The sequence below is a fragment of the Epinephelus moara genome, chromosome 18 (genome assembly GCF_006386435.1).
Source record: "Epinephelus moara isolate mb chromosome 18, YSFRI_EMoa_1.0, whole genome shotgun sequence".
NCBI classification, from domain to species: domain Eukaryota; kingdom Metazoa; phylum Chordata; class Actinopteri; order Perciformes; family Serranidae; genus Epinephelus; species Epinephelus moara.
In genome coordinates this window covers 22,613,405-22,630,701 of record NC_065523.1, presented here as the reverse complement: position 1 = coordinate 22,630,701, position 17,297 = coordinate 22,613,405, and the positions used below count along the sequence as shown (strand labels likewise).

The window sequence follows — 17,297 nt, the reverse complement described above, 5'->3', positions numbered from 1 at the left end:
CTAACCTTTGTGTCTTTCCTACAGCGGCTGAAGGATGAGATAGCAGAAGTGACAAGTGAGATCGAGAACCTGGGTTCCACTGAGGAGAGGTAAGAAAAAGGGATCTGCCCCTCCCCTACACACAGATTACTCTCTCTGTTTTGCCTAAATTGGCTTCTTGTTTGCCTTCTATTAACTTAGCAAATGAAGCTGTCAATTATTAATGTTTGATGGGCAGGTCGGGCCTTCCCGTCTCACAGAATACGCTCCCCCAAATTGGCTATGCTTTTAAGGCAGTTTAAATGTTTCATCAGGCACACCCCCATGATGGGAGGCCTCATTGAATAATGCAGTGGGTGTACAGGCAGCAGCAGACAATGGTTTGTCCCAGGGGAGGGAGTGCTGATGTTAGGTCTACTCAAGTGGATAGGGATCCCATCAGCTACCGAAAAATCCTAAAGCACTCCTACTTGGATCTGAAACCCATTAAAGGTTACAGCACCTTCTTGTGATCAAAGTTTCCTTCAATCCATTTATTGAAGTGAGCGCTTGATGGCCTGTGCTGCCGCTGAGTGTCTGCTTAGTCGAGTGTTGGACTTTGGCCGACAAGAGCTGAAGGAATGCTGGTGCGAGTGAATCAGTGGGAACAAGTGGTGACCTCTCACCGGCTGGAGATGGAGATGTAACCATGGCGATGGCGGACTCTTTGAGCGCACTTTGACCCCTGAATAACTCAAGGCCTGAGAAATGAGACGTTCCCATATGCATGATGTTAAGCGCTTTATCAACGCTTTGTCATCACAGTGGAGGGGGAGGAAAGTCCGGCCTCTGCCAAACAAATGAAAAATGTTAATGGGAAAGACACTTTCAGGAAATGAGGCGAATACATTTATTGTAATGCGCAGAGCCTGGTTGAATCAATTTGTGGGATTTGCATACCTAAAAGGCAAAAAAAATCATCACGATTCCAGCTTCTCTAATGTGAATATTTTCTGGTTTCCTGAGAGTTCAGTGATATTGAATTTAATATTTTTGGATTTTGGACTTTTGGGCTGTCAAAAGACATTACCTTGAGTTTGGGAAATTGCCTTTTTTTCTAATTTAAACCATTTTCTGACATTTTATAGACCAAATACTTAAAGATATACTATGCAGGATTTTCTCTATTAAACAATCTAAAGACTTGTACGAAGCAATTCCTCTTAATCATCCATTTTGACCCACCAGAAGTGTATTTTTCAGCAGAGACTCTTCTCTCTGCCTGTATTTTCTTGTTTTGCTTGGGATGTTTATGGGCCTGTACCTCCTCAGGTGAGGTTGGGGCTGTCTAAAAACGTAGCGACCAGGTGCCAGACCATAAGCAGCAGGCACCCAAGAGACACAGCGTCAAAAAACTGCAAATATAGAGAGGCGTAAGCCAAATGACAGTGAATCTGGGATCTGGAGTGAATTATTTTTCTCTGTTGAGCATGTTTGCAGACAGTAACCAACATTTCTACATTGTATTAGTTAATTTAAAAAATAATAGGCAGATTAACCACTAATAAAAGTTACTATTAGTTGCACCCCTGATATACTTTTTTGTTCATATAAAGCAGTATGTTAATTAACAACCTACACTCTGATTTTCCAGGAAAAATATGCAGAGGAATAAACAGGTGGCCATGGGCCGAAAGAAATTTAACATGGACCCCAAAAAGGTAAGTGGAAGAAACCATTGCGATTCTTCAGAAATGTGATTCGTCCCCAAGGATCTAACCTGGGGCCCTGTCCCTTTTCTTAGGGGATCCAGTTCCTGATTGAGAATGACCTGCTGAAGAACACCAGCGACGACATTGCTCAATTCCTCTACAAGGGCGAGGGCCTCAACAAAACAGCCATCGGAGATTACCTCGGAGAGAGGTCAGGATGAAGATTAATCTATTGTTTTTTTTTTCCCCCCTCTATCTAACCATCTCCCGCTCACACTCTCTGTTATGACTCATCAGCTCACAGCCATGTGGTTGATAAAAGCATCGAATAGCGAGTGCATATTTTCCATATTGCTGTGTTTCCTCTTGGTCAGGCCCACGCCCATCCTTCCCAGCTTATTGGTCCCACATTTAGACCATCCTCTCAAGACGATGTCCGTTACTCAATAGCCTCCATCTGGCTTTGATTATCTTGCTCACTCATAAGTAACGGGATCAAGACACTCACAACTTGGGAATGCACGCATTTGAGGACAATTAAAGATTTCACTCGAGAGCTGAGACCATCCTTGTTAGCATGAACACATGATACGGGAAATAGCTATGAGTCTGATGTACAGTATGCGCTGCTGAGGGACTATAGGGCAGGCAGAGTTACAGTCAGGGTGTGGTCTGTGAGGTCAAACCAGGAAATAGAGCTCAGGCTGTTGATGGATGCTCTTAGTTTGATTGTTATCAACTTCTGGTAGTGTTTTTGATTCTGGAAGGAGCGGCCGGAGCAGCGTGAGAGCCTTGAGACACGATTGGTCACTCGTCCACTGGGAACAGTGGTGACTGGATATGACTCGGTCAGTGAGAGCTCCTTTGAGCATTCCCATGATCCCACAGGGGAGATCATTTACTCTGAAGGGCATGAAGGTCGGGAATGATGTCATCATCCAGATTAGGTGATAAATGAAAGGGAGGTGGTGGGTGTTTTTCTTCTGTTGGGTTTGATGTAGTATGTAGCGTGTCACCGATACTCTTAAGCCCAAGTGAGCCAGATCACACCCTGAGCTGAGTCCACAGTCATGCTCCTGATGGGGACTACTTTTCAAATGAGGCAGTGATGGAAAGAGAAGTACAATGCAAGCATGGTTTAGCCTAAGCCTTCCTCAGGAACCACCAAGGAACCACCTACTATGCTCGTTTTCATGTTTACACATGTTAAAGTAGAAACCCAGAATTTGTTTATGTGCTTCAATGTTCAAAAACAGCAGTGGATGACCATATAAAGAAATCTGTCACAAGCTGGCATCGTCTATGTTAGAAACAGAGTATTCAGAACGGTCTGAAGGGATTACTTTTACGTACATTGACCTCATCATTTAAAACTTTGGCCACGTTTAATATGAACATCCATCACTGTAGTATTACACATTTGACAGAAAATAAGGAAAAGCGTCATAGGCCCCTTTAAAATCTATTTTTATACAATAGATATGCTTGTTAGGTATAATCATCTTTTTTAGAGCTTCAACAACTAGCTAATTAATCCATTGAAAGAAAATGTATTTATTATTAACTGTTTTAATTGATTGATCATTTGAATGGGGAACTTCACCGATTATATGCATCTCAGTCTGTTTATAGGCCTTGGAGAGTATTAGTGCATATGTTTTGTAGATGTTTTTGTAATGCTAAATTGATATTTTGGCTCTTTTAAAATAGTTTTTCAAGCTGATAAAAAAATCCTAGGTCCAGCTTCTTGTTTTTTTGCTGCTTTTCTTTGTCAGATGTAATATGAAACTGAATATCAGTGGGTTACAGACTGAGTTTGGACAAAACTAGAAATTAATTTAGCTAATTTGTGGCTTTAGGAAAGTGTGAAGGACATTATTTTCTTTAATTGTTAGATGAATCAATAAAAAATATAATTAGTTGCAGCTGTAATCTTTTGTTTATTTGGTTATAGTTAAGCAGAGAGGCACTTTTGAAATGTTTACCAATAAGAAATTTGTCATGTTTTGTCTCCTGTAGAGATGACTTCAATATCCAAGTCCTTCATGCCTTTGTGGAGCTTCATGAGTTCACAGACCTCAACCTGGTTCAGGCCCTAAGGTAAGACAGCATCTCCCAGAGAACTTGTATCCTCAGCTCTGCTACATACTCAGCAGGTCCTTGACTAGATTCTCACAGCTTTACCCCTCATTTTATGTAAATCATGTGCGATACAGTTCATTTTTTTAAAGTCTCCTTATTTGCAATTTGGAAAGATGCAGCTGTCAGTTTCAGTCTTGTGCCCTTAGAGAAATCATTCAGCCTTTTCACAGTGGAAGTGAGTCTGTTGCTGACTACTGAGCCGTGTCCCCTCACAGACAGTTCCTGTGGAGTTTTCGGCTACCGGGAGAAGCTCAGAAGATCGACCGCATGATGGAGGCCTTCGCCCAACGCTACTGCCAATGCAACCCTGGCGTTTTCCAGTCCACAGGTAGCACTGTCACGCCATACAGGCCAGCTCTCAGTGTTGTCATGAAACACCAAGGAGCTGTGAACACGTGTGTGCAGTGAAACAAAGAATACAACAACTTCAGTTTTTCTTGTGTCTTAATAGTTTATTGATTAAAGGGTGACTTTGATATTTTTCAGCCTGGACCCTCTTCCTCATGTTTTGACGCTAACTGACTGATGGAGACAAGTATTTTTGCCAGTATTGTATCCTTTTTGTTTAACCAGAAACAGCCCCAAATTCGTCATTGCCAAACCCACCACACATTTAGATAAGTAATAATTTTATCGTCATAAACACACTTCTGTCAGAGTAGACGGAAACAAAATAAAACTTACAAAAAACATCTTGGCTCTATAAATATGCTGGCTCTATACACGCTTAAATTACTGTGAATTTACATGGAGTCTGGTGGGTTTGACAATGGCAAATTTCGGGCTTGTACTGGTTAAACAAAAAGGACCTTACTCTTTAACAAAAAGGTCTATCTTTGTCAGAATCCTTCCCATAATGTTGTCAGACACGCTAATTAATAATCTGAGCCTGTCAGGGGCAAAAACAAGCATTTTAAGTGGATGCAAATTGAATGTGCACAGTTCCCATTAGTCATGTAGACACAAAAACATGGAAAAGTAGAGTCCAGGTGCAAAGGCATTTTTGTCAGCTATGTGAATACAGTTACTCTAATTCACATTCCTCCCTCAGATTGTTAATAAGAAGTTTTAACTCTAAATTTCACAGTTTTTAAGAGACTACCAGATAAATTTTGTCTCCCTGAAGCACTTTATTTTCCATACTGCGCTGAGATTTAATGGCATGTCAGTGGAACTCATATCTAAACTGCTTTGTTTAGCAGACACAAAGTCTGCTGAGGTGAACCGTGCTCTGGAAGAGTGTCTGGCTTTTGGGAAATAATGCCCATAGCAGACAGCCGCCTGCCTCTAACATGGATGCAGATGGATGTGAATAATGCATGGGACTTCTCAACAGCCTAACAGGCCAGATAAAGTGCTGCTGCGTCAGCCGTGCGCTGGCCACGTTGTCTTTTTAGCAGATGCACACACACACATTAGAGGGCACGTCCAGAAACACACATGCATACTTAGCTGCCCACGCACAACCTTTCACTCCCACCCACTCTCCATGCTAATGAAGCTTCGCCTATCTGTTCCTCTCTGTTTGACTGTGGTCCCCTAAGTGCAGTCCTTTCAGCTCAGCTAAATTACATTCATATTTAAACATTGAATTAAACACTGGCAGCAGTTTTTATGGTGAACAGCAACCTTTTGCTCATCACGCTCTCATAGTGTGATCTTGCTTGTGTGTGTGTGTGTGTGTGTGTGTGTTACAGACACCTGTTACATCCTGTCATTTGCCATCATAATGCTGAACACCAGCCTCCACAACCCGAATGTGAAGGACAAGCCGTCTGTGGAACGATTCATCTCCATGAACAGAGGAATCAATGACGGAGGAGACTTACCTGAAGACCTGCTCAGGGTCAGTACGGATTTAAAACTCGCTGTTGTTTCCCTTCTTGTGAGTGATTTCTCAAACCTACTGTATTCATTGTCACTTACTGTAGAATCTGTATGAGAGCATCAAGAATGAGCCTTTCAAAATCCCAGAGGATGACGGCAATGACCTCACACACACTTTCTTCAACCCAGACAGAGAGGGCTGGCTGCTAAAACTGGGTGAGTGACACTGGATATGCATGTGCACAGTTATTTGTGCATGTAATGAATTGCCAAAATAATCCCAACAATGTACCTATGCTGATAGATTACTTTGGATTATTGTTTTCATAGCATATAGTGATAACCAGTGTCTCCCCTGAGGTCAGGAACCCGTGTATATATGTGTGAGTGTGCTAAGGTGCGAGCATGTGCGCGTAGGTATGTACACACTCGACCCGAGACATCTGAAGACATCTCCGCCTGCTTTCATGTATTATGAATGTGGCCTTGAGATCAGAGCACCACATGTGGAGTCGTTGAATTATTTAAGACAGGGCATATTCATACACCGACATGCACGCACATGCTCAAATACTGATTTTATCGCTTGTAAATCAAGTGTATGCACATACACAAACAGACACATACTGCACATACGCAAAGTTTTTGAATTTCTAATTAAATAAGGCATTTTTATCCTGGATTTTTTGGACATTTTGGTCCTTTTAATGGAGATTTTATGTGTATATTCTGTCCCACTGCGGAAATCCTCAGCAGGCCTTGGAGTTTTTCAATAATAAAGGGTGTGTCTTAGTGCTTTATAACTATTTTTCCTGTCGTTATAAATTTTAACAGTGTTTCGTGACAGTTTATGGACCTTTTTGTCCTGACTTTTTGCTGGTCACAGTCACCCTACAAGCAGAAAAGCACAACCGTGGACCCCTGAACTCTTCATCCTCTGTTTCCTCTGAGATCTCTCTCTGTTGTACAGATTCACAATGAATTTATTTATTTTTTATAAAAGCTTAAGTGTTCAAAGTGAAATCCTCCAATCGCTGTGAATCTTTACAACCAACTACAACAAGATAATGAGGAATTGCTCTTTCTCCAATTACTCCAAATTGGCAGATTTGAGTAAAACAATCAGGGTGGAAGGTAAATTACTGGATATAACAGAAATGGACCCAAGTGGAGGCGACATTTGATGTAGTGCTTTACAGCAGCTGTGACAGTGAGTAGGACTCCCCCTTGTGGGCTGATAGAGTAACAGCAGATGTATAAAATCAGTAACACTTACTGTGACACCCACAATGTGTTATAAACATACTTATACTGTGTTATAATTTGCTTATAGCACTGTATGATTATAGTTAAAGCACTCTTTAATATCTATAATGATTCTGAACAGTAATCATAACACGTATTACTTTTTTTTGCAAGGATCATAGTGTATTATCATTTTTATAGATAGAGTACAATATAATAATTTTATAATGCATTATGGTCACTGTTGTAATGCATCCTAATGTGATTAGAAGTTTCTATAAGTGGTCATTGTTTGTGTTACATACATTGGAAAAATATCATTAAATCTTTGCAAGAAGAACACAAAATATAAAATGAAATTCTTTAATGGGTCAAAACAGAAATGTAGTACTCCAGTTTGACCTATGTTTTTGATGACTAACAGCTGAATGGAGGACATTTATTTTTTCACCCAAAAAAGTCACTCAATTGAGACAAATTATAGATAATCAAGTCTAGTCAGTTTATTTATTGAGCACATTTTAAAACAACAAAGGATGTTCGAAGTGCTTTACAAAGAGATGAAATTAAAGAGAGGCATGATCAAATGAAAAATACAGAAACATAATAACTGAAACAGTAAACTTGTAGATGTATATAATGTGTCATTAAGACAAAAAAATCTGAGTACAGTTAAGGTAATTCCAGTTTGACCCAACTGAATGATGGACATTTATATTTTACTAATGTAATGTTTCCAAAAAACATTCCTCTAAACACCAAATTAAGTGATATTAGTATATAATAATACTTATTTAATGTAACACAATTACAATATAATGCATTACTAAAGAAAAATTATGGAATACAATCTTAATACACTATGGCCCTTGCAAAAAAAGTCAGTGAGTTATAAAATATAATATGATACTTGACTATAAAAGTCATTCTAAAATGCTTCAATGATATAATGATTATTGTTATAAAACATTATGAATATTTATGAGTGCGTATAACTATAGTTATACTGTGCTATAAGCAGATATTAAGGCATTATAAGTATGTTTGTAACGCATCATAGGAAGTGTTACTGTGAAATCTGTTGACTCAGAATACATGAAGTTAAAACTCAAAGCTGTAAAGCAGTGCATCAAAGCCTCCCTGGAGCCAGATTAACAGGACTGTGGTGCAATAATTCCTTATCATTTAATTTGATTTTTTTTGTTTTCTTTTCCTCTTCGTTTGTTTGTTTGTTCCCATGATTTTGGCTGTTGTCTTTCCTCAGGAGGTATGTACACCTGCTCTTCCCAAATGCTAGTCCATCTCTCAGCTCTCGGGTGCTTTTTGGTGGTCCGCCATGCTTTTGTTCTCTTCCTCATTTTTTTATACATTCACACAGGTGTTTTTTTTTTTTGTTGTTTTTTTTGTTTTTCATAATTTATTTGTTTGGGGGTTTTTTTGTCTGCAGATTTTTTTTATTTTTATCTTTTGTCTCTCCACTGACTCATTTGAACTTCAGATGTTTGTCTGTTCAGTCTCTCATTGAGCTGGTGGTTTGTCCACACTCTTTTATCTCTGTGGGTGGTTGCCGGGCAGTCGCCGGGTGCGTTTGCCACCCCGTGGGCTCGGCTCGGGGAGCTGATGCTTTGTGACCACTCTACTGAGCCGTTTGACCCTCTTTTCTCTGTATGCTGTGGTCGGTCACTCTCTTTGATCTCTGTTTTTTTGGAAGCTGCATTATTCCTTTTTTTCCATACAGCGAGCACAACAAAGGACTTTTGCTGAACTCTCTAAATTGATCATGAACCCATTCACCCATTGGCTCGTTGTTGTGTGCTCTCTGGTCGCATGGAAGGGGAATACTGCACCTTTTCAACGATGTGGCTCTGCTCTCCTTATCTTATGCTGTAAATGGATCTGAAGGGTAACAGCGCGGCTGCGGCCCGGTGTGGTGCTCGACCAGACTGGACCAAACTGGGGGAGAGAAGCGTGGGCAGAGGAGTGTGCCAAAAGGGAGTCAGGCTTTATTCAAATGATTCATGCATGCTTAATGTACACTTCAAGTGCACATGGTTAGTAGTGCATTATTGTAATTGACGCTTCCTGTCTGTTATTTACAAAATAAGAGTCTTTGTAAGCAAAGAACCTTCGAGGTAAGAAGACAACCAGTTGCTGATTCATCCTGTTGATGAATCATTTCCAAAGAATCATAAAAATATGAACAAGTAGATTAGATTTAGCAGAAAGCCTGTTCCCTCTTAACCTCTACTCGCCCAGCCTCCCACAGTCCCGTCTTGCATGGGCGCCCTCCTCCACTCAGCTCCACTCCGGCCCAGCACCGTGCACACACACCTCTGCAACAATCTGCTGGGACGTCCCGCCTCGTCCCACACATTCTTGCACAGGAGGAGGTCATCTCTCTTTCTTTGGGAGTGACGGGAACTGACCACGAAACCAATCACAACCCAATCAACTCTCGGGCCGTCAGCTGTGTGACTCTGCCATCGCGTCTGTGTTTTTCTGTTTGTCTGCTTTTTTGTTGCAACACGCTGACGAGTCGAGATGCGGCGAGGGGCTCTCCATCTCCGCCTGTCCAGTGAAGCGTGTGTTCGATGGCGTCTGTAGATTATAACAAGCATAGACTGAAGTGTTTGACCTATCATGATGTCTCTGATATGATGGGATATCATATACAGTGCTGCTGCTGTTATATGATAACACAAGCGTGTTCTACATGTCTGTATATAAACATCCTCAAAGTCTCCTCTATCCTGGTAGATGGGTTTCACAGTGCAGCTTTTTACTAACATCGGTGGTGGGATAGTCTCGTCTAGACAAGGCTTAGGTCCTTATGTCATGTTCAGAAAGAAAGCTTGCCCCCCTCACTAACTGGACACTGCTCCTGTATGACTGAGAAGTCACTTAACAAAACCAAAAACAGGAAATTTGTGTCTGGGATGCCTGTAGAGAAGCCGAGCATAGCTCCAGGCACTGGGTTTCCTGCCCCTCTCAGTTTGTTGGCATCCCATCCTCCCACAGCAAGAGTGCCATCTGCTACTGTGATCAGGTTTCCCCTAACAGGAAGTATGGGTGACAAAGGGGGTCAGAGGTCAGCTACAGATCAGCGAGTGCAGAGTTAACTAGAGAGAAACCAAAGAGAACTTAATCCTAAGTCGTTTCTTACTTTCCACATTCAGCCCTCATACAGTCACTGGAGTGCTTTCCACATTTATAACTGTCTCCTAGTTACTTCATTAAGTTCAGTGAGTGCAAAGTACATAGATCTGTATCCTGTGTATTGATCCTGGCTCTCCACACTCATTCCTCTGAGTCAGCAACTAAGGAAAGAGGAACAAGTGAGGAGAGACACACCAAGACACTAATGGAGACGTGGAGCTTTATCCTGTGGCATCAGATTGACTCCAATTAGCCTTAATATGGCATTTATCAACTAAATGGGATTTAACTGTTGAGTGGCAAGTACATGTTATTAAAATGTAGGTGTAAAATTAGCTTCAAGTATCTACAAATGAAAGGGGGAATTAATCACTAGTTATAAAGTCAATAACCAGAGAGCTGTGCAGCTGTGGTGATGGTGAGCGCATGGTGCAGTGGTGGATCAGGATGAATAGCGGGATGTTTTGGGTAAAAGGAGTCCTGTGGAGCCGTCATCTGTCTGTCTGCCCATACATCTGTCTGCCTGTCTGCTGCTCGACCTGGTGCTTCGGTGCTCGTCTCTCTCCCGTCTCTCTCTCTTGAGCCCCTCTGACGCTGGCTGTTTGCTTCACAGGAGGACGAGTTAAGACCTGGAAGAGGAGGTGGTTCATCCTCACAGACAACTGTCTGTACTACTTTGAGTACACCACAGTGAGTACAGCTCAGTTTCTCAGTCGCAGTAAAGAAACTGCTCGCTCTGTTCCTGTCGTTCCCTGCGTGCAGCGCTCTGTCACTCACGTATCTTAAATTTGTCCAGGACAAAGAGCCCAGAGGAATCATCCCCCTGGAGAACCTAAGCATCAAGGAGGTGGAGGATAAGAAGCCTGTAAGTACAGCTCCCTCTGCTGGTTCATTCTTGTGACTACACACAGTTAAGACTCATACTTAACTACAATCCATTTTTGAAATGGGCAGCGAAGGAGGACTGTCTTCAGTGCTGCCCATTTATAAAACTAACTGCTGGGGTTTAATATTTTAGCTAAATTTCCACAGCCGGAATTATTTGATTTATTAAATAAACAAAAATAGACTTTTAATGGACAATTATATGCTTGATAGGGGATAGCATACAACCGCTTTAACAGTTATGTCTGGAGGTGAACAGAAGGCCATAAAGAGGGATTTCTAAATCTAGGCAGGCACAAGTGATGCACGAGCTGGCCCACAACCCATGAGTTGGGCGGTTCAGGTAAGCTTGTTGAAAAGTATCACTGGTTTCAAGCAGATGGGTCATGAAGTGAATACGATATAAGGCCTTAAAAAGTCTTAAATTGTCTTAAATTCAGATCTGATGGTTCGTAAATATTGTCAGATTACCACAAACATTTCTCCAGCCCGACAGACCCAGCGACTGTTTACAATCATTGGACAGACCGAAGACTTGCAATAATAAACAGCATTAATGACAGCGGAGAGATTCTTTTTTACAAATAACATTGAACCCAGTTGTTGTATTTCTATTGCAGGTTTGGTCTTAAATTTCATATAAGGAGGTATTAAAAAGGTCTTAAAAAGTCTTAAATTTAACTTGGTTATATCTGTAGACACCCTGGAAACATTTTTGCAACAGTCCACCTTCCACCTTCTCTTCTTCTCTCTCTGTCCCCCTATCTGAATCTCTCAAACATACACAGTAAGCAGCTTCATCATCAGAGCTGCTGCACTCACGGTTTCAATTATTTAGTTTTTGACTAGAAAAAAATCCGGTTAAGTCCGACATACTTAAATCTCTCCAGTCATAATGTCCAGTAAAAATATTTCCCTGTGAGAAAATGTAGGCCTAACATGGTGTCCTATCAACAAGGTTCTATGGCCACACTGAATCTGTTAAATATGCACCTCTGTTACGTCATGTACACAAACCACTGTGCGCTTAAGATGATACTTGAGACATAACTGCTTAAAGGTGTCGTGGTGCCTCCATTTGTACTTTTTAAACAGAAAATACACGTTTTATATTCTGATATTTACTCGAAATGACAAACTAGCCAACAGCGAGTAAGTTGTTAGCAATTTTTAGCTTTGGTTTTTCAAGTTTGTCAGGTTCATCTCATTGATTAATGCATATGTTTGTGGGTTGGACGGGTTAGTTTGCGCATCACCACTATACACATTTGGAACTCTCAGTACTTGTGCTAATAGTGCGTAGACAGTAAAATTAAAAGACAGTTATTTTTACATCCTTATACTTACCTATAAATTTTAATCTCCATCCACTTTGCTTCTGCAGAACTGCTTTGAGCTTTTCATTCCCGACAACAAGGACCAGGTGATAAAAGCGTGCAAGACAGAGGCTGACGGACGTGTTGTGGAGGGTAACCACACCTTCTACCGCATCTCTGCCCCCACTGCTGAGGAAAAAGATGAATGGATGAACAGCATCAAGTAAATACTTTTTTTTACCCCCACCTCTAGAAGTCAAAGTATGGTGCATGCTTACATGTAAGGCTCATTGCTGTAGGTCAGGGTTTTTCAAGGTCACTTCTATTATTTGTCTTTGTCTTGGTTCCATTTTGGGGGATAATTGTGCTGTAAGTTTTGAGACTGCGGGTCTCATAATTTGGGGGACGTCAACGGGAAGTATAATGTTGCCATTAGGGCTGCCACTAACGATTATTTTCATTGTCGACTAATCTGTCGATTATTTCTTCGATTAGTCGACTAATCATTTCATCGAAAAATGTGTTAAAATGTTGAAAAATGTCGGTCTGTCTCGCCCAAACCCCAAAATTACATCATCTAATGTCTTGTTTCGTACTCACGCCAAAGGGTTTTAGTTCACTGTCATGGGAGAGTGTGTAAAGCTGCCGATATCTGAACGTAAGAAGCTGCAGTAAGAGTATTTTGGGGAACTTTTATAGTACTTTTCTATGAAAAATGACTCAAACCAATTAGTCGACTACTAAAATAGTCACCGATTATTTTAATAGTCGATTAGTCATCGATTAGTCGACTAATCGTGGCAGCCCTAGTTGCCATGAAGTCAGGGAGTTAGCTGTGACTACAACTCAAAGCCTATATCTGTGCAAATTTTAGCAAATTGGCACCATTAAAAGTCGGCTTATTAGCTGCTAGCACGTCTTGTTGATTAAGACAAGTTCTGGAGGCAAGGAGGGCTTTTTATCCTGTTTGGTTTTTTTTCGTTTTGTTTTTTTTGCAATGCTTATCTGAGTGAATGATATCATCAGAAAGTATAATTCATACTGAATCTAAAAGTCTGTATCTTCAAATTTGAGTGAATTATGACTCAGAAGGAGTAGGATTGCCTCTTGAACTTGCCTGCACGACTCACTGTTTAAAACTCACTGTTTTTTTGTTTTTTTTCAGTTGGAGCAGATTGGATTAGACCACACTGTCACAAGTTGTTTCTGCACAGTGTTGAAGATTTTACAGTTAGAGCATAAAGAGAAAAATAGGAGATAAATGATGTTATTTTTACAGTTCCAATTTACCGTAGTCACACATATCTACGTAAATTCTACAAATTTTTAAAATAAAAGCTGACATAATGAGCATTAATTAAGTTGAAATGTATATTATCTGACATTACAGCGCTGTATAAGTGCAGCAATTTGCAATATTCTGCCATTATGCGTCTCTCCCTGACATTTTCCTCTGCGTCTGTGCCCACAGAGCTGCCATCAGCAGGGACCCCTTTTACGAGATGCTGGCAGCCAGGAAGAAGAAGGTGTCGTCTATGAAGAGGCACTAGAGCAGCCCAGCGTTCCAGATGTTGCACTTGACAGAGTAGGGGGGGGGGGGTCCGGGTATCTGCTCACCCTGTGTGGGTCGGTGCAGAGGCCACGGCCGAGGTCTTCCTCAGACCTCTCCGGGGGATTTCTCTAGGATACATACTAGCTCTGGCTTTGGGACTCTACAGGCCAGAAAAACAGGAAGCATGCTGGGGTTTCTAGATAAGAGTCAGGGCCAAAGTGTCCTCTAACCTCCTGTCTCTCTTTCTCTCTCAGCTTTGTGTGTGCTCTCTGTCTATGAGGCCAAAAGGAAATCTTGCTGTGACGCAGCAAAATCCCCTTTGAAGATGCTTTAAAACAAACACAATGCCCATATACATCGCACACAAACACAACATGCATACACTCATGCAGTCCCTCGTAGCACACATCATTTAAAACTCAGCAGGTCTGACCAAGTGTGGCGCTCCAACCAAAATATTCCTCGCTTTCCGAAAGAAAAGTTTCTGATGTGCTTTAATATGTTAGGGTAATACGTGTCTATTTTTACAGCTTTAAATGTTGATTCCTCTTGCGTCTGTTTTGTTTGCTTTTGTACAAAACATAAAAAAAGGTCTTGCAACTGAAACTGCAGTGGGGGCGGGGTGTGGGAGGGAGGGAGGGTATAATTTGCCAACTGGTATTGATTTTGTAGGAAAACGAAAAAGAAAACAAAAACTTCTGTTTCAAAAAAAAAGTTGCCACTCAGGAGATTGTTACGATGTTCTGAAACTTTGCCATGTCCGTGTTGACATGGATCCTGTTCGCCACATGACAGCCATGTGAGGAATGAAAGCCTCATCTGTGTCCCAGACTGAACTCTCTCTCTTTTTTCTTTTTTTTTCGTCAATGTGAAGCTGCAGTGTGGGGACGTACTGCTGCAGGTGAGGGTGTCTGCGTGTCTGGCTCTCGCTGTTCATTTCCTGCAGGTCCTGGAGATGCATCCAGGGGATTAGCGTCTTTTAAAAGGGACGAGTGTTGATCACCCTGGGCTTCTCTTAAGGTCTTTAGTCGTCTGGAAATTAGAGCTGGTGGCCCCTTTTTTTATTTTCTCTTCCTACACATTTTTTTCTCATCTGTCTCAAACACAAGACCACCTTCTATTACTTAATTTCATGGTTAGGAAAGATGTTTTACTGCTGCACAGTGCCTGGCGCTCTAGATGAAATGTGATGAGAAAAGCTGCTGGTTAGCGACAGTAATTCACAGTTTTCTTCTCCCAGTCGAACAACAGTTAATCTTTTCCTGCCTTCATTGTGCTTTTTCTTTGTACCTATTAAATGGTAAAACAAATCACTCGTTATTTTCAGCCGTCAGCCCGACCTCATTGATCCTTGTACAATACTGTGTGCTTCAGGTTATATATAAGACATGATATATGACCTATTGTTGTAGAGGCTTCAAAGCGGCACAAATAAAGGTGCGGTTCTTTGAAGCTATTTCTGGAAAAGAATGGGTTGTCCCCCGTCTCAGGATCCAAAGTGTGATGTGAAACAATACAAAACTACTTCTTGTGTGAGGAATGTACTGCGGCGAACCAAACGATGAAGGTCAGGGTGGCTAATTGGTCAGGCCAAAGCAGTGACACGTCATTTTTGTCAAACTGCGTCGAGGTACCATTTTGCAAACGCAGTCGCGAGTCGTGCATCAAGTGGTTGTCTTTTCTACTCTCCAGTCATCTGTGCCTGCTGGTCATTATCTTCACCCCCTGCCTGTTCTGTTTCCTGGTTCTCTTCCTCTCTCTCTCTCTGCTCCTCTCTGCGCTCTAATCCTAGAGGAATAAGGAAAAAAAAGCAAAACAATCATAATTCTAGACAGTATTGGTTTATTTATCAAAGTTGTACATACTTAAATGTATAGTGGGTATTTTGTCTTCATTTGTCTATTAGTTGTGCCATTTTTCTTTTGGTATTCTGTTCGATAATGTTTGATTTGAGGTTTGTATCATTGCCATTTAATCAAGCTGAAATAAAGACAGATTTGTCACATCGCTGGCTGTGAACGTCTTTTACACAACTATATCACATCAGCTCACAGTGCAGTAGTAAAGTGCCTCCAGCAGGTGGCAGTATGTGATAACTGTTGAAGCATTGTGCTGCAGCACCTAAGGAAATCTAACATGGGTTTTTATGATGCTCATTAATTACAGCTGCGTTACAGATATCCCAAATCAATCAATTTAAATTACGGGGCATGTGAGGCCAACTCACTGTATGTCCATTAATACTCAACACTACGTCCACTTGAGGGCAGCCTTGAAATTAAACAATCCCATCTCTGTTCTGACTATAACTGCCAAAGTTTGCACTTCTTCACCCACATTTACCCTTCATAAAAACTCTCCTGTTACTGTTTAAGTCCAGCCGTTATTTACAGCTTCGTAACATTTCATATCTTTTCACAAGCTCGCCTTTAAAGTATTTATGGCACAAATGTCGGGGCAGCAGGGAAAGGTCGATATTTACAAGTGAATATGTATCATATTAAATGATGCCTGGAAAAGCAATCAATAGAAATGACTTTTTCTCAATGGAACGGGCGTGCAGGAAACTGACTGAAATACAAATGCACATGCATCTTTGGGTTTCTGTTGGTGTCTACTGAGCAACTCAGACATGACAGGTTATATTAAATTAAAAAAAATATATATCTTAAAGGGACAGTTCACCCCAAAATCAAAAATACATATTTTTCCTCCTAGTTTTGCTTTATATCAATCTTCTTCTTTTTTTTTTTTCTTTTTTTTTTTTTTTGGAGTGAGTTGCAGAGTGTATGAGATGTCAGCCGCAGAGATGTCTGCCTTCTCTGGAATATAATGGAACTAGATGGCCTTTGACTTGTGGTGCTCAAAGTGCCAAAAACACATCTGAAAAACTCAACAGCAATGTCTCTTTCCAGAAGTCCTAACCGGGTTACTCAAGATAATCCGCAGACCTTGTTGTGAGCAGTTTCACGCAGGAACTATTTTCTCTCTACCGAACTACACTCACGAACTGTGTCACTGCACAGAAGGAAGCGTGCATCTACTCATGGACGAGACTCGTGCTTGTGACATTACTAGATTTAAATATTAATGGCTCAGTGAAACTGTTTAATTCCCTCATCCGTCAGTGGGGTGGATTGTGGGAGACGGGCGCAGTGATACGGTTGGTGGGTGTAGTTTGGAAGGAAAAAAATAGTTCTGGGTTATAATTTCTGGAAAGAGACATTGCTGTTGAGTTTTACAAATGTATTTTTTGGCACTTTGAGCACCACAAGCTGAGAGCCATCTAGTTCCATTATATTAGAGAGAAGGCAGACATCGATATCTCCAACACTTGACAACCAAGCAATCTAGATTGATAAATAGCACTACTGGCAAGAGGAAAAATATGTATGTTTGGGGGGTAAACTGTCCCTTTAATCTCACCTTGTTTGAAAGTTGTGCCCCGACTGTCATCCTGCAGTGCCATGGTGAAGAGTAAAGACCTCAGTGAGACACAAAAAC

At 41.1% G+C, this 17,297-nt stretch overlaps 1 protein-coding gene across 3 annotated transcripts in view; it reads left to right on the top strand.

Moving 5' to 3' along the window:
* Positions 1-15,800, top strand: part of cyth1a (cytohesin 1a) — a 46,107-nt gene extending 30,307 nt beyond the window's left edge. For 2 of the 3 annotated variants that reach the window (XM_050068353.1, XM_050068354.1), the window contains exons 3-13: positions 25-89; positions 1,613-1,679; positions 1,763-1,881; positions 3,690-3,770; positions 4,028-4,140; positions 5,510-5,658; positions 5,744-5,856; positions 10,652-10,730; positions 10,837-10,905; positions 12,310-12,464; positions 13,713-15,800. In XM_050068353.1, the coding sequence (XP_049924310.1) occupies positions 25-89; positions 1,613-1,679; positions 1,763-1,881; positions 3,690-3,770; positions 4,028-4,140; positions 5,510-5,658; positions 5,744-5,856; positions 10,652-10,730; positions 10,837-10,905; positions 12,310-12,464; positions 13,713-13,791 (1,089 nt within the window). In that variant the 3' untranslated portion in view covers positions 13,792-15,800. The remainder of the gene's footprint in view (positions 1-24; positions 90-1,612; positions 1,680-1,762; positions 1,882-3,689; positions 3,771-4,027; positions 4,141-5,509; positions 5,659-5,743; positions 5,857-10,651; positions 10,731-10,836; positions 10,906-12,309; positions 12,465-13,712) is intronic. The other variant, XM_050068352.1, reaches the window with a different exon arrangement.
* Positions 15,801-17,297: the final 1,497 nt, after the last annotated feature.